Below are 26,970 nucleotides of genomic sequence, written 5' to 3' on the forward strand. Positions count from 1 at the left end.
TTTTGTAGTAACCGGAACCTACCCAGCCTGACCCGACCCGACTCGCAGGGTGATCAACATTGCGGGGGAACAGTTTGCGTGCGTGATATAGGGTTAGATTCATAATTCTGTTAGTTCATACTTCTGTTAATTCTTGTTAAAGAATAAAATGTTTATAAACACACATACATGAATGCGATATAGATGTAAATAATCATGTAACACACACAATTATATTTTTTCTGATTTTTATATCCAATGATGAACTTTATTTCAGACTAATAATAATAATAATATACTTTATTACAGACTCAAGGTCCAGACAAGGGGCAACATTACATTAAAAATGCATTGCATATCAAATATCATAAATACATATAAAAACTTGGTATATCACTTATAAAAAACATCATAATTTATATATTTTTTAAACACAATACTTAAGTTAAAAATCCAGATTAAAAGATGATCAATGTCCTACAACGAGACAACGATACCAGTGTCTCCACAGCTGGGATTCGTAGCGTGTAGTGCTAACCCTTATGTTTGTCAAGGCCACAATAAGCACATTTTTAAAGTCATTTATCCTGCAAATGAATTTATACATGTGGTGTCTTAGGATAGCTTCTAAAGTACTGACTCCTGCAGCCACAAACATATTACTGGCACTACACCATCTAGGTTGCCTTAGCAGTGTTCTCATGGCATCGTTATTTGCCACCTTTAGTCTCTGCATACTTGTCTTTAAATAGTTCGACCACAGGTGCGCAGTGTAGAGTGGTGTGCAGTATGCTCTAAATAGCGACAACTTCACCACATCTGCACACGCACCAAATTTACGCAAGAGAATATTTGCCTGTACATACAGCATGCGTCGTTGCCTATAAATATCCTCATCATCTGTCATTTGTTCTGTAATAATATGCCCTAGATATTTTATCTTATTACAGACACTAAGATTGTTGTCAGACAATTTAAAATCAGGATATTTTAGGCATTTATCCTCTTTGGTTCGACAGATCATAACGGCACTCTTACTAGCATTATATTTAATGTCATGTTCCACACCATACACAGAACATATAGTAAGGAGCTGCTGGAGACCAGCGCTAGATGGACTAAAGACCACAAGATCATCTGCATACATAATATGGTTCACTAAAATATTACCAATTACGCACCCAGTGTTACAGGCTTTCAATTGTTTAGACAGATCATCAATATATAGATGAAAAAGGACTGGGGACAAAATTCCCCCTTGTCTAACACCATTGCTAACCCTAAATGGGGCTGAGACCCTATTGCCCCATTTTATTTGCATAGTCTGGTGGGCATACCAGTAGGCCAGAATTAGACAAGGGACATTAAATAATAAACATTGTAAACCTCCCCGCAACCTCCCTCTCTGCCTCCTCCCCACACTACAATGTCTCCCCTCCTATGCTGTAGTCCCTTAACCCACCAGCCCCACATCTTTCCCCATGCTCTCTGCACCCCGGCCCCTACCTCACCTCTGCTATAAGATCTTTGATGCTCCGCTATAGGATCTTTGATGAAGAGCGTCCTGAGCTTTCCTATTTGTGGAATGGACAGAGGGAAGGGGGATGATGGACGTGTCGGGCCGCCAATGCGATGCGGGAGAGGGCGGGACTGTTTGCGTCATCGTTCTAGGGAATCAACCCGCCCACTCTCTTTGCGTCACCGCGGGCGCGGCGGTTGGTCGCGGACGCGCGCGCTCCCTCCCTCCCTCCCTCCCGCAGCTCGTGCACGCGGACTCGCGCACGCGCGCCTGGCCCGCCCGCCCGCCCCGTGCTCGCGCTCGCGCCTCGCCGGCTCCTCCTCGCGTGAGGGGAGGGAGAGAGAAACGGGCGGCAGCCGTCGACTGGATGGCGGCCTAGAGGCTGCTGGCGCCGCGCCTCCCCTCCCACCGCACCGCCGTCGCCGGGTAGGTTCTGGTTGCCGGGGGAAGGGTTTAACGGGTTGGTCAGGACCGTGGAGGAGAGGGGTGTGAGGGAGAGGAAGGAGGGGGGTGTGAGCGAGGGTAGATAGAGGGGAGGAGAGGTACAGAGGAGGGGGTGTGAGGGAGGAGTGGTAGAGGGGAGGAGTGGAGGGGAGGGGGGGTGAGGGAGGAGGATAAGTACAGGGGAGTGAGTGTGAGGGAGGAGAGATAGAGGGGGTGAGAGGGTTGAGGGAAGGATTGAGGGAGGGTCTGGATTGAGGGGAGAGGAGGGGGGGTTGAGTGGAGGAAAAGTACAGGGGAGGAGGTGTGAGGGTGAGGGAGGGTATTGAGTGAGCGGGGTTAGAGGAGAGGCGAAGGAGGGGGGTTTAGGGGTGTAAAGGTACAGGGGAGGGGGTGTGAGGGAGGAGATGGTAGAATGGAGGGAGGAGGTAAGTGAGGGAGATGGAGTAGTAGGGAGGGGGATAAAAGGGAGGTGGGGGGCTGGCAGCTCAGTAAGAGGGCTCCTGTGAGGGAGGAGGGAGGCATAGATGGAGGGCAGATGAGGAAAGGGTATTGGGAGGCCAGTGTGGGTAAGGGCGAACAGGTGGGACATGGATGGAGGGCAGGTGAGGAGAAGGTAAGGGAGGCCAGTGTGGGTCAAGGGGAAGAGGTCCAGGAGCTGAGAATGTGCTTGCAGGGCTATGGAGGGAAGATATGCAGAACCTGTGTTGGTAGTGAGGAAGATGGCGGTTCACAAATGTAGTAGAAAAGTCCCTTCAGCCCTACTTGTCCATGCCAATGCAAGATATCCCACCTATGCTAGTCCCACCTGTCCACGTTTGGCCCATATCCTTCTAAACCTCTCCTATCCCTGTGCCTGTCTAATGCATTTTAAAACATATCATCGTACCTGCTTCAGTTACCTTCCCTGGCAGTTTGTACCATACACCCTTTGCCCCCTGGGTGAAAAGTTGCCCCTCATGTTCCTATAAAATCTTTCCCCCTCACCTTAAACCTATATGATATTGGTAAGGCTGCATTTAGAGTATTATGTTCAATTCTCAGCACCATGTTATAGGATGGATGTTGTTAAGTTAGAAATGATGCAGAGAAGATTTACAAGGATGTTACCAGGACTCGTGGGTCTGAGCTTTCGGGAGAGGTTGAGCAGGCTGGGTCTCTATTCCCTGGAGCGCAGGACGATATGGGGTTATCTTATAAAAGTGTATAAAACCATGAGATGAATAGATCAGGTGGATGCACAGAATCTCTTGCCCAGAGTGGGGGAATCGAGAACCAAAAGGTATAGGTTTAAGGTAAAAGGGAAAGAATCTGAGGGGTAACTTTTTCACACAAAGGATGGTGGATGTATGGACAAGTTACGGGAGGAGGTAGTTGAGGAAGGGACTATCGCAATCTCTAAGAAGCAATTAGGCAGGTACGTGGATAGGACTGGTTTAGAAGGATACGGGTCCCAAACATTATGGTGCCCTGAAATGGGGAATATGTATAAACACAGCTGTCATTTCTACATGATGAAACCAAAATATATAAAAATACCATTTAATAAAATCTGACAATGTGCACTTTAACCATATGTGATTTTTTTTTTCTATTACAAATTTCAAATTGTGGACTACAGAGGCAAATAAATAAATGATGGTTCTTTGTCCCAAACATTATGGAGGCACTGTACCTGCTAATATTGGTGTTGCTTGTTAATCCCATTGAGTACAAAATCCAACCCACCCTTCAGCGAGGACTATGGATTGAGAGGTGGCGCGACTCACCCGTTGCAGCGGCCCCTACAGCCTGTCTGCCTTTTTTTTATTTTTTGTCTAGTTAAATGTAGTGTTGGTGTTTTTTAATACTGGTTTTAAATGTGTATATGGGGGGGGAGGGGGAAACTGTTTAAAATCTCTTCCCTGTCTGGGAGACCCGACCTTTTCCCTGTCGGGTCTCCGTTGTCGTTGGGGCCTAGCACCGTGGAGCGGCCTCCAGCCTGAACGACCCGGGGGCTCGGGAGACTGCGGAGCTGCGGACTACTCACCATCGTGGGGCTGGCCAGCCTCAGAGCGTGGGGAGCGGTGGTGACTCACTGCTGCGACTCGACTCCTGGGGCTCGGAGGCTCCAGCAACGCAGCCGCAGGTCCGGTGGACTGGGACATCGGGAGCTCGCGGGTCCGGGGGGAGAGAGAGACTGCTTCCCGGAGCTCCCGCAACGCGACTTCTCCAGCCCGTGTCGCGGGGTTGGAACGACCTGGAGCGGGGTCATACATCACCCGGCACGGCTTCATGGCCGTGGGACATTCCAGCGCCCGCCGGGGGCTCCAACTTCGAGACTTCTAGACCGGGAGCGGGGCCGTAAATCGCCCGGCACGGCCTAAAATGGCTGTGGGACTTATCATCGCCCGCCTGGGGCTTCGACATCGGGAGAGTCATGGAGAACAGGGGAGAGAAAATACTTTGCCTTCCATCACAGTGGGTCCACTGTGATGGATGTTTGTGTGAACTAAATTGTGTGTATGTCTAGGAATTGTCTTTGTTTGTATGGCTGTGGAAACAGAATTTCGTTTGAGCCTCACTGAGGCTCAAATGACAATAAAATTGTATTGTGAATAGGAAGGCGCTGATGGTCCAGAGAGTTGCTGTTTTATTGTATCACACGTAGACTGTGGAAGATGTGAGTGCAAAAATTGGCTTGGTCCACTTCTAACCAAAGGCAGCTTGCTCCCTGACATCTTGGCAGGCAGCCATGTCCAACATTTTTCTTGCTTTGTGACTGGCCAATCCTAACTGGTACCTGATCATGCCAGTGCTTCAGTGCACTTGTCTCTCTAGCATGTGCTTAAATCAACGGTTTCTGCAGAATCGCTCTTAGATAATTAATAAGCCATTTTTTAAATAACGCATTAGTCAAGCCATTAGTGATAAAACTTTAATTATTACCAGACTTCTTTTTACTGAATTCATATTCTCAAACTTCTCGGTTGAGATGCAAACAGGCCTCTGGATATCTATCACTTCTTGCCCCTTTTCACTGTGCATCCGACATCGATCCTAAACACTAGTATGAAACTAGTGTATGGGTGATTGCTGGTCAGCACGGATTCGGTGTGCAAAGGGCCTGTTTCCACACTGTATCTCTAAACTAAATTTTAAAACGACACTTCTTTCTTGTTCTTCCTTATCTGTTCAGGATCATGTTCCTTATCATCTACTGTTACTCTTCATTCTTACCCTCAGTGGATAACGTTTAGCACACAATTTGCGCACAACATTTATCTCTTTGGCTTCAAAACTATTAAATGCATTCTTTCCTGCAATTTACTGGATTTTTCCAACTTAAAAACAGGAAGGCCTGAAAACATGCCACATAAATGTGGTTATCTGAATATGTCCCAACCATTGAAGGGCAGATTGAGAAACTGATTACAAAGGCACACAGAAGCTAGGATTTATAAATAAAGGCCAAGAGTGTAGAAGCAAAGATGTTACAATCACCCACTATAAAACACATGTTTTTCTCAGTACTGCATTTAATTCTGTGCATAGTACTCCAGGGAGAATGTGAAGATCTTTTGAGAGGGTGGGAAAAGGTTAATTTGGAAAAACTCCACAGATGAGAAATTTTGATTATCGGGTAAGGTGGGGAAGCAGGTTATTTCTCATGGTTCAAAGAAAATTGTGTGTTAATTTAAAGGAAATATTTGAAATCATGAAGGGTCTAGCCAAGAGAAGATATAGAAGGATCACAAACCAAATGATACAGGTATAAAGTGATAGAATGAGCTATGGGGAAAACATGAGGAAAAACATATTAATGCAATGAGTTGTTATGATATGCATTGTAGAATTTTACTGACATTTTGAGTGGGTTACTGTACTTGTAACAGCAAGTACTTTGACGTTTTAGTATTAAATATATACTCTCATTGTACTCTAACCATCTAAAAAAATAAAATATAGTCACAAGAGATGTGTATGTATTAAATCCATAACAAAATACACTAATTAATTTTAGTAAATGTAATCTTACTTAAAATGTTTTAAGAACTCAATCTTTGTTTTCCTTAAGGTTTTTTTGGGCAGAGTGTAAAGGACCAGCATCTACACATATATCCAATGATGCTCTGGCTTTTGAGACATTTATACCTTGAAGTAAAGCTCTATTGAAGGTATTAAAAACCACAAAACTATTTGTTGTGGGTTATTGACTGGGTATAACTGTATGGGGCAAATCAAATTCCTCGTATATTGTAAAACATACTTGGCTAATAAAGTATGATTACGATTTGTTTATAGATTGCCATAAAGTGCCGTCTGATTCGCTAATGTGGAAATAAACTTTTCCTTACCTAGGCTGGCATATAGTGTAACTCCAGGCACACAGCCATGGGTTTGACCTTTACCTCCCTGATTAAACACAAGCTCATCCATAAGGCAGCTCGGCACCATCTATGGGCAACAAGTGTTCGTTTTGGTAGAGATGTTCACATCCTATGTATGGGGATGTTTTTTTTTAAGGAAGATATATTATTTTAATGGTTCAATTACAATATGCTTAGATGAGAATGATTTGGGGATTTGATGTTTATCTCACGTATGTTTACATAAATGTGGAATATTATTCAAGAAGAAAACTAACTTCCAATTTCTGAATCAGATATTCAGGATGAAAGGGAGAATGATATAAATGGGCACATGATTAAAAAAAAAAATTCTTGTAGAAGAAAGTGTGATTAGAAAATATATGCCTTGCAATGCATTGCATAGCATAAATTATCTTTGGTTTTGGGTATTTAATAAAACATTCAACTAATTTGGAAATTTTAAAGACTTTAATGCTGCAGTTATTCTGGAGTCATGCTATGCAAAACATTTTTGAGATCTTTTTCTGTTAAATATTGTGAACATTTGGTTAGTTGCAAAATTTGGAGGGTCTCCATAGAAGATTGTCTCAATAAGCATTTGCTCCAAAGGTTTTATTTGATATTAATCTTTCCATTACAATGCAAAACACAATGCCCATTTCACTTTTTATTTCTTGCACTTATACATTGATTTCCTTTGTATAGGGTGATTTCACGAAAGGTCACTGGAGCGTAAATCCCCACTCACGTGACCGAAATTTTTAACTGGGGGACAAGCGTCACTTCCGGTACATGTTAGTGAATGGGAAAACACGCACTTTCACACCCGTTAAAAACATCGAAAACGGCCCGTTTTTGAGCTGCAATTAACGGAGCCAGTCGGGGTGACCGTGAGGAACAGCTACCTAAATTTACAGTCCAAAAAAAAGATAGAAACTAAGGTAAATACAAGAGCGAGCTGAAGGTGTAAAAAAGGCGGAAGTGCTAGCGGACTTTTTTCTTGGAGATTTAAAGATCCAAAATATCGGGAATTATCGCGTTTGCTCGCTGCATTTCATCAAAAGTGGCATTATTGACTTTGTTATCTTTATTCATTTGTTATATGAAAAGTATTAAAAGTTAGAAACCCGTCAGTAAAATTGCAAAATTGCCCATGGTTCTCGGGTGGGTTTTAACATGCAAAATGAAAACGCTTCTGAAGCTCCATTTACCATTTAAATAATCGTAAACTCTCAATGCGTTTGGAAATCAATTTTACTGAGATGCAAGCTTTGTTGTTACCTCTTTGTTATTTTTAGGGCTATGCTATGTGCACATCAACAACCATGTTTGCTGCATTAGAGCAATGTGATGCATGCACATTAGTTTAGTTTTGTTTAGTCTAGATCAGCACAGAAACAGGCGCTTACATCCCATACACAAGCATTGTCCTACCCACGAGGGACCATTTTACAATTTTACCAAACTAATTAACCTACATCTTTGGAATGTGGGAGGAAACCTGAGCACTCTGAGAAAACCCACAGGGTTACAGCAAAAAACATACAAACTCCGTACAGGCACCACCCATAGTCAGGATCGAACCTGGGTCCCAGTTGCTCTACTGCTGCACTACTATGCCATCCACGTATGTATTTCAGGGCATATAGAGAATGAGAATGGTCCAATACTAATGCAAGTTCATAGTCTGTTTCTCTTAGTTAAAACAAACTAAGTTTCGAATTAACATTAGAATTATTGGGGGGGGTTTCCCTTAAAATTTTCCAAGATTTGCTGAATTGCATACAAGCATTTGCTATTGCTGTCTGTATTGCTCTTTGGTATTTTATTGAAGTTTTTTTAAATCCTGAAAGGTTGTGATGACCTTCACCTTATTAATGTCAGATATTAACTTGCTCTTCATGTCAGCAAGAGATTTCTGTTGGCTGCAATGTCCATCTGGTTCTCAGATGATTACCGTAAATCAAACTATTGACACAGCATAGATTCTAAATATATTACTATGGCAATTTGTTTACATGGATAGTAATTGATAGCCCAATCTGTTGTCCATATATGCCTTTCAACAGTAGTCAATGAATAATGATTACAATCTGCAACATTTGTTAACAATTAGCTTAATTTCTATATTTTCCTGTTTTTATTCCAAAAAGATGGATCCATCCAAAGTCACTATGGAATCAAAGGATGCTGCTTCAAATCTTTTGAGTGCATTGCATACTTTTTACCAGTTTGGCCATCTGTGTGATGTAACTGTCCATACAGAGCATCTTGGAATTCAAGATGAATTTTCTGTTCACAAAGCAGTGTTGGCTGCCTCAAGCAATTACTTTAAAGAAATATTCCTACGGGATGAGCTATCCGTGAAAAAAGAAGCTACAGTCACCTTGCAGGATATTTATACAGAAGATTTTACCTCATTTTTGGAGTTTGTATACACGACAAAAATAGAGATTGAACCACAGAATGTATATCGAATGCAGGAGGTTGCCGAAAGACTAGAATGTAAAGATCTTGTGGAAGCCTGTGAACACTTGAAGATGAAGCTTTCGGCTCAGAGTTCCGATGTGAAGGAACAAGTTTGCAAAGAACACAAGCTTGCTGGTAAATCTGAAAGTGATTGGAATAAGACACATTCACGTGATCTGGGTGACCAGGAAACAGAGATGTCATCCAAGATTGTTGCTGCACCAGTGAGAAACAGACTTTGGGACAAATTACCCAAAAAGAAAACACTGGAGAACAGCCAGTCACAATTGGATGAATGCGTACAACAAGGAAACATAAAAGAAGTCAGTGGGTCAATCACTGACATTAATTCGAGCACAGGAATGGGTAAATCAACAACATATGCCACAGAAACTGTGAACCTAAAGAATATTGATATTGTTAATGAATTTCCTGAAAAAGATAATTGCACAATTAGTTCAATAATCCAGGCTGTTTCTCCAGAAACGAGAATTGTAATCAAGAAACTCCACTGTCTGGAGGATGAAGATGGAACACAGGATGAACCCGAAGTTTTGGATGGTTATGAGTTGAAAAAAATAACTCGGAGCGCTTCCAAACGCATGGCTCAAAATTACACATGTGACAAATGTCACCAGACCTTTCCGTTTTTGAAACCCTATCAAGCTCATATGACTTCCGAGCATGGTATAACCATTGTGGTAAAGTACAGCTGCAGTATGTGTTCTCAGCTTTTTTCCAATTATCAGAACCTAAGGCAGCATAGAATGACTGTTCATAACAATGAGCGTCCTTTTGCGTGTTCGTTGTGTGACAAGCGATTTAAACGGCAAAAGGACATCAACGACCACACTAGGAGAGTGCACGAGAAGAAGAGGACTCCTCAGAAGTGTCCATTTTGTGATAAAGTTATTAGCTCAAAATGTGGATTGACGGTTCACATCAGAACACATACGGGCGAGAAGCCCTATAGATGCCAGTACTGCCCTGCCAGCTTTGCTCAGCGGTCTGCATACAACACACACGTAAGGTATTCCAATTCCATATAGATTGTTATTTATCGTAATTCACTGATCTGTGTCTTTTTACAAAAGTGTATCTCATGGATTATTTTTTTTTAATTACTGAAATCGAAAATGATACCAATGAATTCTTGAGTACTCTGAAATAAATACACAGCGGTCAGTGGTAACCCCAGTATCTCAGCCTGTGTGGTTTAATATTCAGAATTCCCTTCAATATTGTACCATTGGTATCCTGCATACAGGCACTCCCCGACCGTTATGTAAGTCAGATTTAATATAACTTTCTCGGCTGCACATGGGCGCTTTTGCGGCGAGTGGCCTTCTTGGTAAGCACCGCCACTTTGCCACCGCCACTTTCCGATCTAAACGTGAATGATCAAACAGAGTTGTGGAAATTACAAACTGCCTTTTATGGCACTGGGGACTGAGTATAGAGTTGTTTATGTAAGTACGAGTTTACGTAAGTCGCCGATTGCATCAGTCAGGGAGTGTCAGTAGAACTGAAGTATTCTTATTACTGTCGAAGAGGTAAATATACAGCAGTCAGAAGTAAAACCAATTTCTATGCCCGTTTGATTTAATGTTCAGAATTCCCTTCAATATTGTACCATTGGTATCCTGTATATTTCCTCTCAGTAGGATCTATTTGATCTTTGCTTGAATGTGTTTCAAGATTCAAGAGAATCTTGTCATGTGTCCCAGATTAGAACAATGAAATTCTTGCTTTGCTTTCAGCACAACAGAATATTGCAGGCATAAATAATACAGAACAGGTCGTTGCAGATTTCAGGCTCCTGTACCTTCCACCTGAAGGCAGCGGAGAGATGAGTGTGTGGCCAGGATGGTGTGGGTCCTTGATGATGCTGCCAGCCTTTTTGAGGAAGCAACTGTGGTAGATCCCATCGATGGTAGGGAGGTCAGAGCTGATGATGGACTAGGCAGTGTTTACAACTTTTTGCAGTCTTTTCCGCTCCTGGGCCACAAGTTTCCGAACCAAGCCACGATGCAACAGGTCAGTATGCTCTCTACTGTGCACCTGTAGAAGTTCGAGAGAGTCCTCCTCGACATACCGACTCTCCGTAATCTTCTCAGGAAGTAGAGGCACTGATGTGCTTTCTTTATAATTGCATCAGTGTTCTGGGACCAGGAGAGATCTTCGGAAATATGCACGCCCAGGAATTTGAAGCTCTTGACCCTTTCCACCATCGACCCGTTGATATAAACGGGACTGTGGGTCCCCATCCTACCCCTTCCAAAGTCCACAATCAGTTCCTTGGTTTTGCTGGTGTTGAGAGCCAGGTTATTGTGCTGGCACCATTTGGTCAGTCGGTCGATCTCACTTCTATACTCTGACTCGTCTCCATCAGTGATACGTCACACAACAGTGGTGTCGGCGGCGAACTTGATGTTTGATGCAGTTTAAAATTATACTCTCATCTGTCCAAGTGTAATAAACTTATTAACTGATATTTGAGTTTATCTAGTCCCCCACCCTCCCCCTCTCCTTCTACCCCCCGATTAAGTTTTTAAAAGGCATAATATATTTGGAATTTGGAATCTTTTAACAATTGACTCTGCCACTAGATATTATTTGCTTATTTTGGTTCAATATAGAAAGTATCATTCTAGTGATTTTGCAGAGCTGTCTGAAGACTCTTTTATTGTGTTTCAAGAGACAAATCTAAATTATTTAACTCAGCATATTCCCCAGAGATGCTGCCTGACCTGCTGAGTTCTCCAGCACTTTGCAGTTTTTTTTTTGGCATATACAGTTTACTTTTGTTCAGAAAGAATACATTTATACTTCTCAAACTTTAAGAAATATTAGATTAAATTGTGGTTTTTTTTTTACAGAAAGATACACGAATCTGGTCAAGAGAAGAAACCACCATTTATGTACTGGAAAGTTGTACCACAGGTAGATAAGCCGGATGAAATTGCTGGTGTTGCCATGGAAGTCAGTAGTAATGGAGACAAATGGGATAGATCAGAAGATAATGACTTGGTCATGAACATTAGCGATAACAGAGAAACATGTGATGAAGAACAACAGAATACATCTAATAGAGAAATTAGAGAGTGTACTAATATAAATGAAACGGAAGAAAAGAAAGGCATAGATACAAAATGTGCAAATGCACAAAATATTCTACTAAACAAAGGAAGGCATGTCAGGAACGAAGATAGTGGAGATGATGAAGACGAAGATAGTGGAGAAGATGATGAAGAAGAAGAATCTGGAGTAGAGGGCAATGAAGAAAATAGCACAGAGAATGAAGATGAAAACGATAAAGATGTAGACTACTCAAATGAACATGATCCTGAACCAAATGATTCTGACGAGGACTTTAAAACAAAGAAAGTCAACAAACGAGGAAGATTGCAGAAATCAAATCACGTTATTAAATGTGATAAATGTGATAATGAATTTGAGTCCCGGAAAGAATATGTGATACACTGCAAAGATGTTCACCAGTCCCTACCAGGAAAAGTCTATCACTGTGAGATTTGTGGCAAGGCTTTTGCAACCCACAACAGTTGGAAAGAGCACTGTGCTTGCGTTCACAGTGATGAAAGACACTTTGCTTGCACTCTATGTAATGCAACTTTTAAGAGGAAAAGAGATGTGCGGACTCACTATGCTCGGAAGCATGAGGGGCGTATAAAACGTCCGTTGTGCTCTGTTTGTGGGAAGATTTTAAGTTCACGAACAGCACTGGTATTCCATATGCGGACACACACAGGAGAGAAGCCTTATGAGTGCTCTATATGCCATTCTCGATTTGCCCAACCATCCCAGCTCAAAATTCATACAAGGTCACATCTTTAAGTTTGGTTTATGTTTATTCCCTAATAGCTTTGTGTGGGTGCGTACGTGCGCGTGTGTTTCTATTTTGATAGAAAGGTCAGCTAGGCTTCACCCTAGTGCATCCCCATCTCAATTGGTGGTCATTTGTTTAATTATTTAAAGTTCTGGCTGGCAAATCTACTTCGGTTTGGTCTAATGTGATGCCTAAATAGCTTGGTAAGTGGAAAGGAAGGTATCTCCTCATGTATGCCTACCAGAGTTGGAATTAGATAACTCCTTGCTTAACCATGTTACCCATTTGATTGTATTTGCTCTTCAGCAATATGTGAAAGAAGGTAAAACACATCAAAGTCATTGACTGGCATTATACACATGTTGAAGAGTTCTACAATTTGCAGTAATACTTGTATACAAAGCATTTTAATTTTACCTAGCTGTTTAAAATGTCAGGTGATGTGGTGATAAGTCTATTTGTCTTTATATATGTCTTTATATATATATATATACTAGACCAAGTGCAGACCCGTTGGGTCTGTTCCCCCAACGTGCGGTTGTGGGGGGGGAGGCGGCATGCAGCATCACACACTAACTACCCCCCCCCCCTCCCGCACTCACGCTAATGGAGGGGAGGAGGGGGGAGAGAGAGAGAGGGGGGGGGGAGGGGGGTAGGAGGAGAGGGGGGAGAGGAGAGGGGGAGAGGAGAGGGGAGGGAGAGGAGAGGGGAGGGGATGAGGAGAGGGGGAGGAGAGGGAAGGGGGAGAGGAGAGGAGGGAGGGGGGAGAGGAGGGGAGGGGGGGAAGAGGAGAGGGGGGGGGAGAGGAGAGGAGAGGAGGGTGAAAGGAGAGGGGGAGAGGGAGGGGGGGGAGAGGAGAGGGAGGGGGGGGAGAGAAAGGGAGGGAGGGGGAGAGGAGAGGGAGGGGGGAGGGAGGGAGAGAGAGTGCCTTTTTTACTTCAACCAACCCAAACAACCATTTGCAGGCAGTGCTTTTTTACCTCTAACCATATTTTCATTTTCAAACCAAATTATGGGTACTCGCAGTGCTGTAGACATTTGTCAGTGTCATTCAAAGCTCTGATTGAGGCACACCACTTGCAGAGACTGATTGAGGCACACCACTTGCAGAGACTGATTGAGGCACATCACTTCCTGGTTTTATAGTCCCTCCCCCTCCCTCCAGCAGAGGCAGCAGAGAGAATGGGGAATGTTGTAAAAACATTAATATCTCCGTCAATTTTCATCGACGGGAAAAATCCTCGGCACACATGCGGCGGAGGGGGGCTCTGAGCGAGGTGGCCAAAAATGACGGCCGTAGGTGGCGGTGTACTCTCGGAAACCGCAGCACAGAAAGCCAAAACCGGTCAAGAACAGAGTTTTAGTAATAAAGATGTATATGTTTGGACAGATATGTCCAGATTTATGTCTGGAATGTTTTGAAATTATTATTGGAGAATGGCAAATGTTTAATGTTCAAATAATTTCATACTAATTGCAGATCACATACTGGAGAGAAACCCTATATTTGTGAGGATTGCGGAGCCTGTTTCACCGATAAAGCTAAATTAAATGGTCACAAGAGAACACATACAGGTATGAATTGGATGGAGTCCACCGACTGGCGCCAGCAATGGCTGCCTCGCCAACAGTCTGTCCTTTCCTTCTCTGTTGTTTTTTAGTATGTGTTAAATGTCTGTTTTTAGTGTTCTTTAGCTTGTTTTATTTGGCGGTTGGGGGAACCTTTTTTTAAAATCTCTTACCTCGATGGACATGCAATGTTTTTCCGTATTATCGCGGAGTTGGCGGCCACTTCTGGAGATCGACTTTGGGAGCTCCATCCGCAGGAGCCTGCAGGACTTAACATCATGGGGCTGGCGATCCCTTTGTCGGGGATCGACCTCTGAGCTCCAACCGCGGGAGCCTGCGGACTTTAACACCGTGGCGCTCACGATCCCTGGTTAGAGACCGACTTCTAGGAGCTCTAGGCCGCAGGAGCTTTAACGCGGGGGCTTATATCGTGCTGACGCGGGGGCTTCGACTGCCGGCTGCAGGAACTTTGATAGCCCCGACGGATGGTTCGACTGCCCCGACTGCGGGAGAAAAATTAGGGAAGAAGATTAGACTTTATTGCCTTCAATAACAGTGAGGAATGTGATGTTTATGTTCACTTTTATGTAGTTGTGTGTCTTGTTGCTTTTTTCTAGTATAGCTGTATGGTAATACGAATATCACTGTACCTTAATTGGTGCACATGACAATAAAATACCTTTGAAACCTTTGGCTGGATGTGGATAGGATGTTTCCACGGATGTGAGATTCCAGGACCAGATTTAAAGGACATTCCTTTAGGAAGGAGATGAGGAGGAATTTAGTCAGAGGTTGGTGAATATGGAATTATTTGCCACAGAAGGCTGTGGAGGCCAAGTCAATGAATATTTTTAAGGCAGAGATAGATTCTTGATTATTAGGGTGTCGGGGGTCATGGGGAGAAGGCAGGAGCATGTGGTTAGGAGGTAGGAAGGAGATAGATCCGCCATGATTGAATGGCAGAGTAGACTTGATGGGCCGAATGGCCTAATTCTGCTCCTATCACATGATCTTATGAAATAATCATGGAGTACATTCTGCCATTTTAAACCGAATTTTGTCATTTTTGCCATATTTTGCGATTATTTAGTGTACCCCCTTCCAATTCAATGGGGCTTCCCCCACACTTTGCTTGAGTTAAATGAATATTTTCACATATTGAATTAAAAATTCTAAATTTATTATGCAATATCTAAAAATTAAATATTTGTCAACTGCTTCTAAATGACCCTGATATTCAGGAACAAGTGCAAGCAGTGGAACAGGCTTTCTGACGGAGGGCCAAATGTGTAATCGATGGGCAGGGCAGTTTCTGCTGGCTACAGCCTCATTGACACTCACAGTTCACTCCCTCTGTAAAACAACCGCAGTAAAAGGTCAGTGTAGCTACTGGTATCAAGCGAGAGGCGAACATCTGGTACTATCTGTGTCCTGCATTATCTGGCCTATTAAGAAATTAATACAGAGCACATTTTCTCTAAAGTTATCATTTCAAAATTGAATGATGTTCATACGGATGAAGTAATCTTGTGAAGTAATTATTCATTGCTGCAGGGTGTCTCACGTTAATAATAATAATAATAATAATACATTTTATTTGTATAGCGCTTTTCAAGGACTCAAAGTCGCTTTACATGGTGAGTCAAGAACAAAACAAAATAGAGCAGTAAGACAGAGATGCAAAGGGGAGGGGGACATGGGACTAAGGGTATGCAGAGGTGAAGAGATGGGTCTTGAGGCGGGACTGGAAGATGGTGAGGGACTCAGAAGTTCGGATCAATTGTGGGAGGGAGTTCCAGAGCCTGGGAGCTGCCCTGGAGAAGGCTCTGTCTCCAAAAGTGCAGAGGTTGGATTTCAGAATGGAGAGGAGACCGGCTGAAATGGATCTGAGGGACCGTGAGGGTTGGTAGGGGGAGAGGAGGTCAGTGAGATAAGGGGGGGCCAAGTGGTTGAGGGCTTTGTAGGTGAGGACCAGGATTTTGTAGATGATCCGGTGGGAAATGGGAAGCCAGTGAAGTTCTTTGAGGACTGGGATGATGTGGTGCCAGGATTTGGTGTGGGTAATGAGTCGGGCGGCTACATTCTGGACCAGTTGGAGTCGATTGATGTTGCTGGAATTGATGCCAAAGAGAAGAGAGTTACAGTAGTCCAGTCGGGAGGAGATGAAGGCATGGATGAGTCTTTCAGCAGCGGGGGGTGTGAGAGAGGGTCTGATTTTGGCAATGTTGCGGAGGTGAAAAAATGATGTTTTGACAACATGGCGGATGTGAGGCTCAAGGGAGAGGGTTGAGTCAAAGATCACGCCAAGGTTGCGGGCCTGAGGAGATGGGGAGACAGTGGTGCCGTCAATAGTGAGAGTGGGGTTGTTAATTTTGGTAAGTGTTGATTTGGAGCCAATGAGGAGAAATTCTGTTTTGTTACTGTTTAATTTAAGGAAGTTGAGTTGCATCCAAGATTTGATGGTTGACAGGCAGGAGTTGATATGGGAGAGAGGGGAGTGGTGGGGGGACTTGGTGCTGAGATAGATCTGGGTGTCATCAGCATAGCAATGGAAGTCCAGTTTGAAGTGACGGAGTATATGACCAAGGGGGAGGATGTAGATGATGAAGAGGAGGGGACCGAGAACAGAGCCTTGGGGAACGCCTTGAGTGACAGTGGCTGTAGCAGAGGTGTGCTTATGGAGAGATGAAGTGGGATCGGTTGGAAAGGTAGGAACGGAGCCAGCTGAGTGCAGAACCTTCAATGCCAAGGTCTTTAAGTCTGGTAAGCAGGATGTTTTGGTTCACGGTATCGGAGGCCGCACTCAGGTCGATGAGGATGTTGAGGGAACCAGTGTCAGCAGAGGTGAGGAGGTCGTTGAGGACTTTGAGGGGAGCAGTTTCTGTGCTATGGAGGGGGCGAAATCCAGATTGGAGGGGTTCGAATAGGTTATACGCGAGGAGGTGGGAATGAAGTTGTGACGCGACGATACGCTCCAGGGTTTTTGAAAGAAAGGGGAGGTTTGAGATTGGGCGGTAGTTAATGAGAGAGGAGGGATCAAGACCAGGTTTCTTTAAGATTGGTGTGACAGCAGCAGTTTTGAAAGCAGAGGGGACAATTCCTTGGGACAATGAGGAGTTGAAGAGATTAATGAGGTAGGGGCAGAGAACGGGGAGGCAGGACTTCAGCAGGGGAGTGGGGAGAGGGTCGAGGGAGCAGGTAGTGGGTTTGGAAGAGCTAATTAGTTTGGAGATTTCAGTAGGGGTGACCAGGTCAAACTGGGAGAGGAAGCAGTGTGGAGAGGGTAAGGAGGTCAGTGGAGATGTTGAAAGGAGGGGCCTTGGTAGGTGGTGGAGTAGATGATGGGGAGTCGGGTACAGGGGATAAAGATTGATAGATGGTGCTGATTTTGTCAGCGAAAAAGTGGAGGAATGAGTTGCAGAGATCCGGAGTAGAGGTAGGGAGAGTGTTGGCTCGAGGCTTGAGGAGGTTGCCCACTGTGGAGAAGAGGGTTCTGTGGTTAAGGCAGGGGTCGGTGAATATGGAGGAGAGGTAGGCAGATTTTGCAGCAATGAGGGCATCTTTATAGGCAGTGAGGTGGAGTTTGTAAGCTTCATGGTGGACTGTGAGAGATGATTTCTTTGTGAGTCGTTCAAGTCGGCGACCAGTCTGTTTCAGCTTACGAAGTACAGGTGTGTACCAAGGTGAAGATGTGTTAAAAGTTACGGTTCTTGTTTTGAGGGGGGCCAGAGTGTTAAGGGAGGTAGACAAGGTGGAGTTGAGATGGTTTGTGAGATCATCAGGTGAGATGTGGGTTGAGTCCAGGGGGAGAGTGGTGGAGAGCAGCTCAGAGAGATGGTGGGGATCGATGGATTTTAGATTAGGGAAGGTGATTTCTCGGAGGAAGCGAGGGCGAGGTGTCGGAGAAGGGATGGTGAACCGTATAAGCTTATGATCAGAGAGGGGGAAGAGGCATGGATGGAGGTCGAGTACCGGTTGATTTGTGGAGCAGACCAGGTCAAGGATGTGACCTTTGTCATGGGTGGGAAAGGTGACGTGCTGAGTGAGAGAGAAGTTGTCAAGTAAAAAGGCGAATTCAGATGCGAGCTTGCAGGTGGGGGTGTCCATATGAATATTTAAGTCACCAAGTAGCAGCAGACGTGGGGAGAGAGATGAGGCAAGTGTGAGGAGTTCAGTGAAGTCAGATAGGAAGGAGGGGTTTGGTTTAGGTGGCCGGTAAATGAGGATGACTGTCATGGAGGAAAGGGCTTTGAAGGCGAGGAATGATGCTACTGGGGGGAGGGTGAGTTCAGTGATCGGAAAGTTCTGGTTGAAAATAACAGCGAGGCCACCTTCATGGCGGGAGGGGCGGGGTTTGGATATGTAATTAAATCCAGGTGGGGATGCTTGATTGAGGGAGAAGAAGACATTGGGTTGTAGCCAAGTTTCAGTGAGCAGAAGGAAGTCCAGAGTGTAGTCAAGGATTAGTTCATGGAGGGCAAGGGCTTTGTTGTTGAGCGACTGGGTGTTGAGGAGGGCAAAGTTGGCATTGTGAGAGGGTGGAGGGATGGGGGCAGGCTGGAGAGATCTGAGGTTGTCCCAGTTGACAGTGCGTGTGGTCAGCTGGGATGGGGGGTGACGCGGTTGAGGGGGGGCAGAGCGTGGTAGTGAGCAGATGGATGGAATGGAATGTCCGTGGTTGAAGTAAACAAGCTTGCGTTGAGAGCCTCTGTGGATGTAACGTGGTCGACGTAGAAGTCTAAGCTGTTTAATGACTGGGATGCAGGATGGGATGTAGTTGTTGAAGAGACCAGTCAGTTGCAGAGTTGAGTATTTGAGCATGATGAGGAGCCCGAGCAACTGCAGGAAGCAGCAGAGAGGTGACCAGCAGAGAAGGTGAAGAGAGGTTGTCCAGCAGAGCGGGTGCAGCGAGTATCCAGCGGTGAAGGAGCAGAGAGGTTGTCCAGCAGAGCGGGTGCAGCGAGGTGTCCAGCAGTGAGGGAGCAAAGAGGTTGTCCAGCGGTGCAGGTGCAGAGAGGTTGGCCAGCAGTGCAGGTGCAGAGGCTGTCCAGCAGTGCAGGTGCAGAGGTTGTCCAGCGGTGCGGGTGCAGAGAGGTTGTCCAGCGGTGCGGGTGCAGCGAGGTGTGCAGCAGTGAGGGAGCAAAGAGGTTGTCCAGCAGTGCAGGTGCAGGTGCAGAGAGGTTGTCCAGCAGTGCAGGTGCAGAGGTTGTCCAGCAGTGCAGGTGCAGAGAGGTTGTCCAGCGGTGCGGGTGCAGAAAGGATCAAGCGTCGCTGGTGCAGGGAGGTGTCCAGCGTCGATGGTGCACAGACAGGTAACAGACAGGTTACAAAAGAGGGGGGGGGGGAATGGCGGGCGGAGAAGCGGCGAACAATCAACGCCAGCGTCCTCTCCGGGCAGCGTGCAGGGTTCTAGCGGCTAGCGATGAAGGCCGCAGGGCGACAGCCTTCGGCTGTCAGCTGAAGATCGTTCCACGGCCAAGAACGGCAAAAAAAGCCGCAGACCACCGCAATCGGAGCGACCCCCCCAGTGGTCCCTCGTCGGTGGTAGGTCCAGGCCTCGTCCGAGGTGGAAATTTACCACATTCGGCAATTGTAGCCGACTCGCTAAAGGGACCGTTATCATTTTGAATCTGCCGCCACTGCCGCCACGTTAACCATTGAAAAGGCCAGGTATCTAAACCTGTGCAGTTTTTAGGTTTTACCTTATTCAGTGCATCATTATACATTAGGTGTACAATGGTTGTGGCAGCTTGTATTAATGTAGCAATGCCCTTTGAGGATACCATGTTTAGAAGCAAAATCAATCAGAATAACTGGCTATTACACTCAAAGAATAAATAGGATGCTTTTCTTCCAGATGCAATACTGGTCCCAAATTGTTTATGTAAGATGATAATTTATTATTAAAAGTAATGCTCTAAAAGATTGCTAGCTACAGAATTCTCATCAAAATTCCTGAATAAGGAATAGATAAGGTGAATGCACAAGTCTTTTACCAAGAACCAGAGGACATGGGATTAAGGGAGAGGGGAAAGATTTAATAGAAACCGAAGAGACAACTTTTTCACTCAGAGGGTGGTGGATGTATGGAACGAGCTGCCACAGAAGGTAGTTGAGGCAGGTACTTTAACAGTATTTTAAAGACACAGACAGATACATGGGTAGCAAAGGTTTAGCGGCATATGACCAAATGCAGGCATATGGAACTAGTTTAGATGGGACATCTTGGTTGGTATGGATGAGTTGGACCTAAGGCCTGTGCTGTATGACTATTTGTGAACAGTTATCTCTTGCTCTTCCTCACTACCAACCAATATTTTTAAAGAAAGGAGGGAAGAGACAAAGACTTTAAGACTTTTGCCTTCCATCACAGTGAGGATGTGACTGGTGAACTCACTGTGGTGGATGTTAAATTTGTGTTTATTGTGTGTTTTTGTTATTTTTATTATATGTATGACTGCAAGGCAACAAAAATTTGTTCAGACCGAAAGGTCTGATTAACAATAAAGGATACTTTGACTTTGAAAACACTTAAAGGAAAACCTTGTATTCAGGATAAATTGTATTTGGCTTCTCGAAAAGAAATATTTAAGGAAAATTTTAGTTTTCTTATTTTATTTTGCTCAAATGGTGGTACTTGAGAAGAATGTCTAATTAATCTATTGATTGAACAAAGGAAGATATCAGCTTGATTCTTCAAGTAAACTGAGTTTTTTAATCTTATCACCAGAAGGGAAACTGATCAGTATTAGTGGAACTAAACATGCATGAATATTGGATAAGGAAAAAACTTAGCAAATCTTTACTCGGTCTTTTAAATGAACAATGGCCACTTTATCTAATTTGGAGGGGGAAGAAGCATTGCTTTGTTTAGTTTATTCAGGGAAGAACCAATTTAAAACGAGCAGGTAAGAATATGGGCAGAGAAAACTGGAAGGAAATTTGTATTTGTTATAAATGAAATCCTCAATTGGCACGCTTATGGTTAAAATCTGAGAATTAAATAAATTTGGTTTTGCAAGTAATGGACAACGTTGTTTGATTTCTCTTGCAGGGGAGCGCCTTTATGGCTGTGATGTATGCGGGAAGCATTTTGCCACCAATGAGTATTTGAAATGTCACAAGCGATGTCACATGGGAGCAAAACCTTATAAATGTGATGCATGTGGGAAAACCTTTGGTCTGAGAGCTTCCTTGGCACAACACAGCAATATCCATGCAGGTCTGTAACAATTCTATTAAAGGGGATTAATGTATCCACATAATCTATCTGTAAACACAAAGTTTCTGTTAATCCTATTAAATAAAAGGACTCGCTGTGAGGTAGATATTTATTGGAACTTCACAATTTTAAAGATACATTCTCAACTTCTCTATTTCCCCTATGTAACTGGGTTCCCTATCCCTGTTACTATTCTTCATCTTCACCACTGCAGGTTCCCAGCTCCAAGTTTGGGTAATATACCTGATGAGCCTGCGCCATTTTAAACCTGGTGTCAATACAGAATGGTGCCAAACAACTGTCAAAAATCTCAACGTTTCTGTTGGCTAAAAACAGCAAGCATAAGGGATACCGATGCCAATGATCTCAGTGGCTGACGGAGAGGCTAAAAAAGTAATCCCATAACAGGAATCTGATACACTGGTGTGTATCATTTTTTGCTGGATCATTTTTAGGTGGAACATTCCACTTTCCCAGAGTCTGAGGGACTTTAAATTAATGAAATATTTCAGTCATGCTACTCCACCTCACAATACAACAATGCATTCTTAGCAAAGAATAGTTGATTATAAACCATTCCTTCCAAATCAAGTTTCTAATGTAAGACTTGTCTTATTACCCCATGGGAATGGAGAGGGCCCTGCAACATCTCGTGAAAGCCTAGATATTCATACGATTACTTAATTGATCAAACATTAGTCAAGAGTATTTTATTGTCATATGTCCTAGATAGAACAATGAAATTCTTGCTTGCTGCAGCACAACAGAACATGTACACTGTACACTGTAAACAACATTACCCTTTTAACTTCTGACACTGCTCACAGCTGCAGATTGATTTTGAAGTTGCATTTGGCAACATGGTAGATATTGACTAAGGATTTGTTTTAAACTTTGATATTTAAACCTGACGTTGCTCTGAGTCGTTTCAATAAGGTTTGTGTCAGCTGTAAGAGAAAATAAAGGCTGCAGTTAGAATGCTATTGGGTGGCATGGTGGCGAGTTGCCGCCTTACAGCGCCAGAGACCCAGGTTCGATCCTGACTACAGGTGCTGTCTATACAGTGTTTGTATGTTCTCCCCATGACTGCATGGGTTTTTCCATAGGTGCTCTGGTTTCCTCCCACACTCCAAAGGCGTGCAGGTTTGTAGGTTAATTGGCATCGGTAAAAATTGTAAATTGTCCCTAGTATGTAGTGTGTGCTAGTGTAACGGGGATTGCTGGTCGGCACGGACCCTGGGCCGATGGGCCTATTTCCGTGCTGTATCTCTAAACTAAACTAAAAACTACTGTATTTCTCAGCAATGAAGACGCACCTGCGTGGAAGACTCACCCCCATTTTGAGTTGCTAAATTGTGAAAAAGGACTGGAACACATGGATCAAGGGTTTGGTTTATTCCCCACAAGCTGTGGAACAAACTCTTCTCCCCCCCCCCCCCCCAGCGGTGCTGTCCTTTTACAGCCGCTGTACTGAGGGATAGCCAAGTCTATCTTTCTTGGCTAACAATCTAACCTTCGGCCTTCAAGACGCAGGTACATTTTCGGGCCTTAATTTAGGGTAAAAATTGCGTCTTCATTGCCGGCAAATGCGGTAATACTGTCTGTCAGCAGCAGTGTTGCCAATTGGAGACGGGCAAATACTCTTTTAACAGTAGGAGTTAGAATTTCCTCATCAAATTGCCACAGGAGCCTTGCAGGTCTTTTGAATACTGGAATTTATATTTCCATGTTTGTATCAGGTTTACTGCTAACTCATGCCGCATGAGATCCATTGATATTCTATCTACCTCACCATGGAAGAATGCATGTGTTGATTGTGCTTCGGCAGAGACTTGATCTCTGGCCAGCCTGAGCTCATTAAGCATAATGTAGCCAAGAATCAATGTCCTTGATTCATGCTCACATTGAAATTTGAAAATTTAACACTTAATAAATATCTCCACTTTTCACTCCTTAGAGTGCCAGCAGTAGACATCAATTGGAGCAGCCCTTCGCCACCTCATAGAGATGAGATTTGTTCTTGTCATTCTACATACCTTCAAAACAGGCCACAAAGAACTATGTCATAGATCATAGAAACAGCCCTTCCATCCATGTCAACCAAGATGCCCCATCTAAGCTCGTCCCATTTGGCCCATATCCCTCTAAACCTTTCCTATCCATGTACCTGTACAACTCTGGTCTGAAGATGGACACAAAGTGCTGGAGTAGCTCAGCGGGTCAGGCAGCATCTCAGGAGAAAAATGATTGGTGACGTTTTGGGTCGGGACCCTTCTTCAGACTCGAGGTCTGAGATCAGTTGACTGCCAAGCAACTGGAGATCTGTCACTGCACATTTGGGTTTAATTATTCAGTATGAAAATTGCAATATTTTATCTCTGTTACTTGCGATGGCTTTACTGGAATCTTATTATATTTCACAGACACACGTCCATATTTTTGTGAACTGTGTGGAAAAGCTTTTACCCAACAGGGGGCACTTCGACGTCACCAACGAATTCACACAGGGGAGAAGCCTTACAAGTGCAAGGCTTGTGAGCGGACTTTCACAGATATGTCCACATTGAGAAGACATGTGTCTGTAGGTGCTTCCTATTTTTAGATAATGCATGCTTTCTGCTTAATTTAAAATATATTTTATATTGGATTAAATATAAAAGATTAAATATAAAATATATTTTATATTTAAAATATTATAGTCATGCTGTTCCAAACCCCCCTCCCCCCCAAATAAAAACAATGTATTCTTGGCATTGAATAGTTGATTATAAGGAGGAATGTTTTGCCCTCTACTTCTTTCTCCTTGAAGGCATGATTCATGTTAAAGCTTCTTAAACTGTTGGGTGACAAAATCCTTCAGCTATTTTGTATTAAGAAACAGTGTGAAAGATTAATGTGTTCAGATTTTTCTGTAAGTCCCAAGGCATTTCTTAAGTATATTAAGATGAAGAGGGTGAGCAGGGAAAAAGATCAGCCTGGTAAATGACCAGAGGAGCAATATGTACTTGGAGCCACAGGATGTGGGTGAGATCTTAAAATAATACTTTTCATCTGTGTTCACAAAGAAGGATATTTTTAATTTCAGATTTTGGGGAAGTGACAGGGATATTCTAGACCACATTAACATTAAAATGGATGTCTTAACGGCCCACGGTATCAAGGTCTAAGACCTAGTGCTGGTAAATGGGTTAATGTAGAATAGATGGTTACTTGATAGTCAACATGAGCATGGTACACAGATCTGTTTATATGCTGTTTGACTCCATGTTCCTGTTTATGATCCGAGTTATTGTTCTTGTTGCAATAATGATTATTCTAGGCCTGAATTTTTAATGTCTATTGTTAATCTGTTTTCTTAAGGTTGTCTGGTTATTACATTAATTTTCAGTGCTATTAAACCGTTTACTCATGACATCTGAACTAATTACAAAACCAGACAGTAATTATTTCCTCACCAAGAGAGCCTACTTGCTTTCTGTGCAGGACTTAAAACCTGTTTAATATTGCGCCCATTTGCATGTTTTTCGATTACGGCTGAATATTTTAAAATTTGATATAGCGAGGGGCGGCACGGTGGTGCAGCGGTAGAGTTGCTTCCTTACAGCGCCAGACACTCAGGTTCGATCCTGACTACAGGTGCTATCTGTACGGAATTTGCACGTTCTCCCTGTGACCACGTTGGTATTCTCCAGGTGCTCCTGTTTCCTCCCACACTCCAAAGATGTGTAGGTTAATTGGCTTCAGTACGAATTGTAAATTGTCCCCGATGTGTAGGACTGTATTAGTGTATGGGGATCGCTGGTCGGCATAGACTCGGTGGGCCAAAAGACCTGTTTCCGCGCTGTATCTCTTCAGAGAAAACAAACATTTTAATACAATTTCAAATTACATTCACTAATATTTATTTTTATGTTGTATTTTGCTTTTAGGTTCATGATCGAAATGCTCACTGGCGGTCCTATTTGATTGATCTAACCTCAAAGAAAGATCACAATTGGTCAAAAATTGAAACTTTAGCAGACATATGCCTCTCAGATGACCCTGTACCTGTTAGTTGGATGAGCATACAAAATGAACAGCCATTGGAAGGCATGCAACCGAGTCACTGACTGATATTCCATAAAGACGTGAACTTAGCACACAATAAATATATATATTTCAATCATCATGCAATTTATGGTGAAAAATAGGATATTTTTATTTCTAATTAACTAGTTCTTTAAAAGCCACTTTAACTAAAGGCATCACTGATATACCATTCAGTTAGTTCAATTTGCAAAAATAAGCCACGTTGTAATATTTAAATCTATTATTGTCATCTGGCACAATTTCTGTAGTTTGTCCATTAATGCAAACCTACAAATTAGACATATCTAATTCTTATATTAATTTGGCAAAAACCAATATCAATTTAATAATTGTACTATACCCTTCAATTTTTTTTTTAAATCTAGCTTGTGGAGATCAGGATATTATTGTCCTGTATTGTAAGAATTAAATATATTCATCAAAATCTTCCATATATTAACACAGTTCGCCAGTATGTTGAGGCAGAAATGAAAGTATCCTAGATTGGTGCAATGAACAGGATCCCATAGAAGCATAAATTTCCACACCAAATTTGTTGTTATTAATCAGTTCAAGTGTGCATTTCAAAAATGTATCTATATTTGGAATTAACCTCACCTGACATGTAACTTAATTTGGTCAATGCTAATCAGGATAACCTGATTTCTGGGAAGCTGCTGTTTTCATCTGCTTATATCCCTAGATTAATTTAAACTATGATAGAATATATTAAATTAATATAACATTTGACTCCTCAAAGGTTTAGTAGTCCATTGCTGTAAGTTTAAAATAATTTCATTAAATGCCATGGAACTTTATTTTTGGTATTGATTTACTGTGTTTAAGCTCTTAACAATTGGTGCAATATTATGAAGGAAAGGCTTATAAGCAAGAAGCAAATCGGCAACAATGGTGTTCATAAAATATTTGTGCACTTAACAGGATGTCATGGTAATTTCTACTGTTGAGGACTGCCCTCTGACATTGCGACAGATGCCTGAAAATCAAATGTTCTTTCCTACACTGATCAAATGTAGATGACATTGTACTTGTTGGAACATAATACATAAACCCTGATGCTCATATGATCCAGAGGAGAGTTTGTTAGTAACCTATTTCCTCGGAATCTGATGGGACTAAGCTGTTTTGTCTGCCAATAATATAATGTGATCACATAGTAAAGTCCTTTGTTAAATTTAACAGCTATATAATACCTCATAACTGAGCTTCTGTGAATTGTGCACCATTTATTTGTATGGGTTATAATGAGTGAACATCCAGGGTACAAGAATTTTTACTATAACAAGGCATACACTATAATTTAAGGAGGTATTAATCCTGGTCTGCTAAATATGTCATTCAAAGTATATTTAAAGTTTTGAAGTCGCATTGATAGAAATGTGTCATTAAAAAAATTTAATGCAAAAATCGCAAAACATATCATTGATCGATTGCAATTAGCTGGACGAAATCGAGAATCATTAAAGTCTTTCATTTGAAAAAA

The 26,970-nt window shown here is 43.0% G+C and overlaps 1 protein-coding gene across 3 annotated transcripts; it reads left to right on the forward strand.

The window, feature by feature from the left end:
- The first annotated feature begins 1,791 nt into the window (after positions 1-1,791).
- Positions 1,792-26,970, forward strand: LOC116976373 (GDNF-inducible zinc finger protein 1-like). 3 transcript variants are annotated; one of them, XM_033026213.1, is made up of 9 exons: positions 1,795-1,916; positions 4,062-4,067; positions 5,997-6,096; positions 8,445-9,790; positions 11,640-12,602; positions 14,088-14,182; positions 21,231-21,398; positions 23,822-23,979; positions 25,328-26,970. In XM_033026213.1, the coding sequence occupies exons 4-9, from the start codon at positions 8,445-8,447 to the stop codon at positions 25,505-25,507; spliced, it is 2,910 nt and encodes a 969-aa protein (XP_032882104.1). In that variant the 5' UTR covers positions 1,795-1,916; positions 4,062-4,067; positions 5,997-6,096; the 3' UTR covers positions 25,508-26,970. The 3 variants fall into 3 exon arrangements, with proteins under 3 accessions (XP_032882102.1, XP_032882104.1, XP_032882103.1); XM_033026212.1 differs by lacking the exon at positions 4,062-4,067 and adding an exon at positions 5,622-5,690 and having other exon boundaries at positions 1,800-1,924; XM_033026211.1 differs by lacking the exon at positions 4,062-4,067 and having other exon boundaries at positions 1,792-1,924.

Source organism: Amblyraja radiata, chromosome 8 (assembly GCF_010909765.2).
Source record: "Amblyraja radiata isolate CabotCenter1 chromosome 8, sAmbRad1.1.pri, whole genome shotgun sequence".
NCBI classification, from domain to species: Eukaryota; Metazoa; Chordata; class Chondrichthyes; order Rajiformes; family Rajidae; genus Amblyraja; species Amblyraja radiata.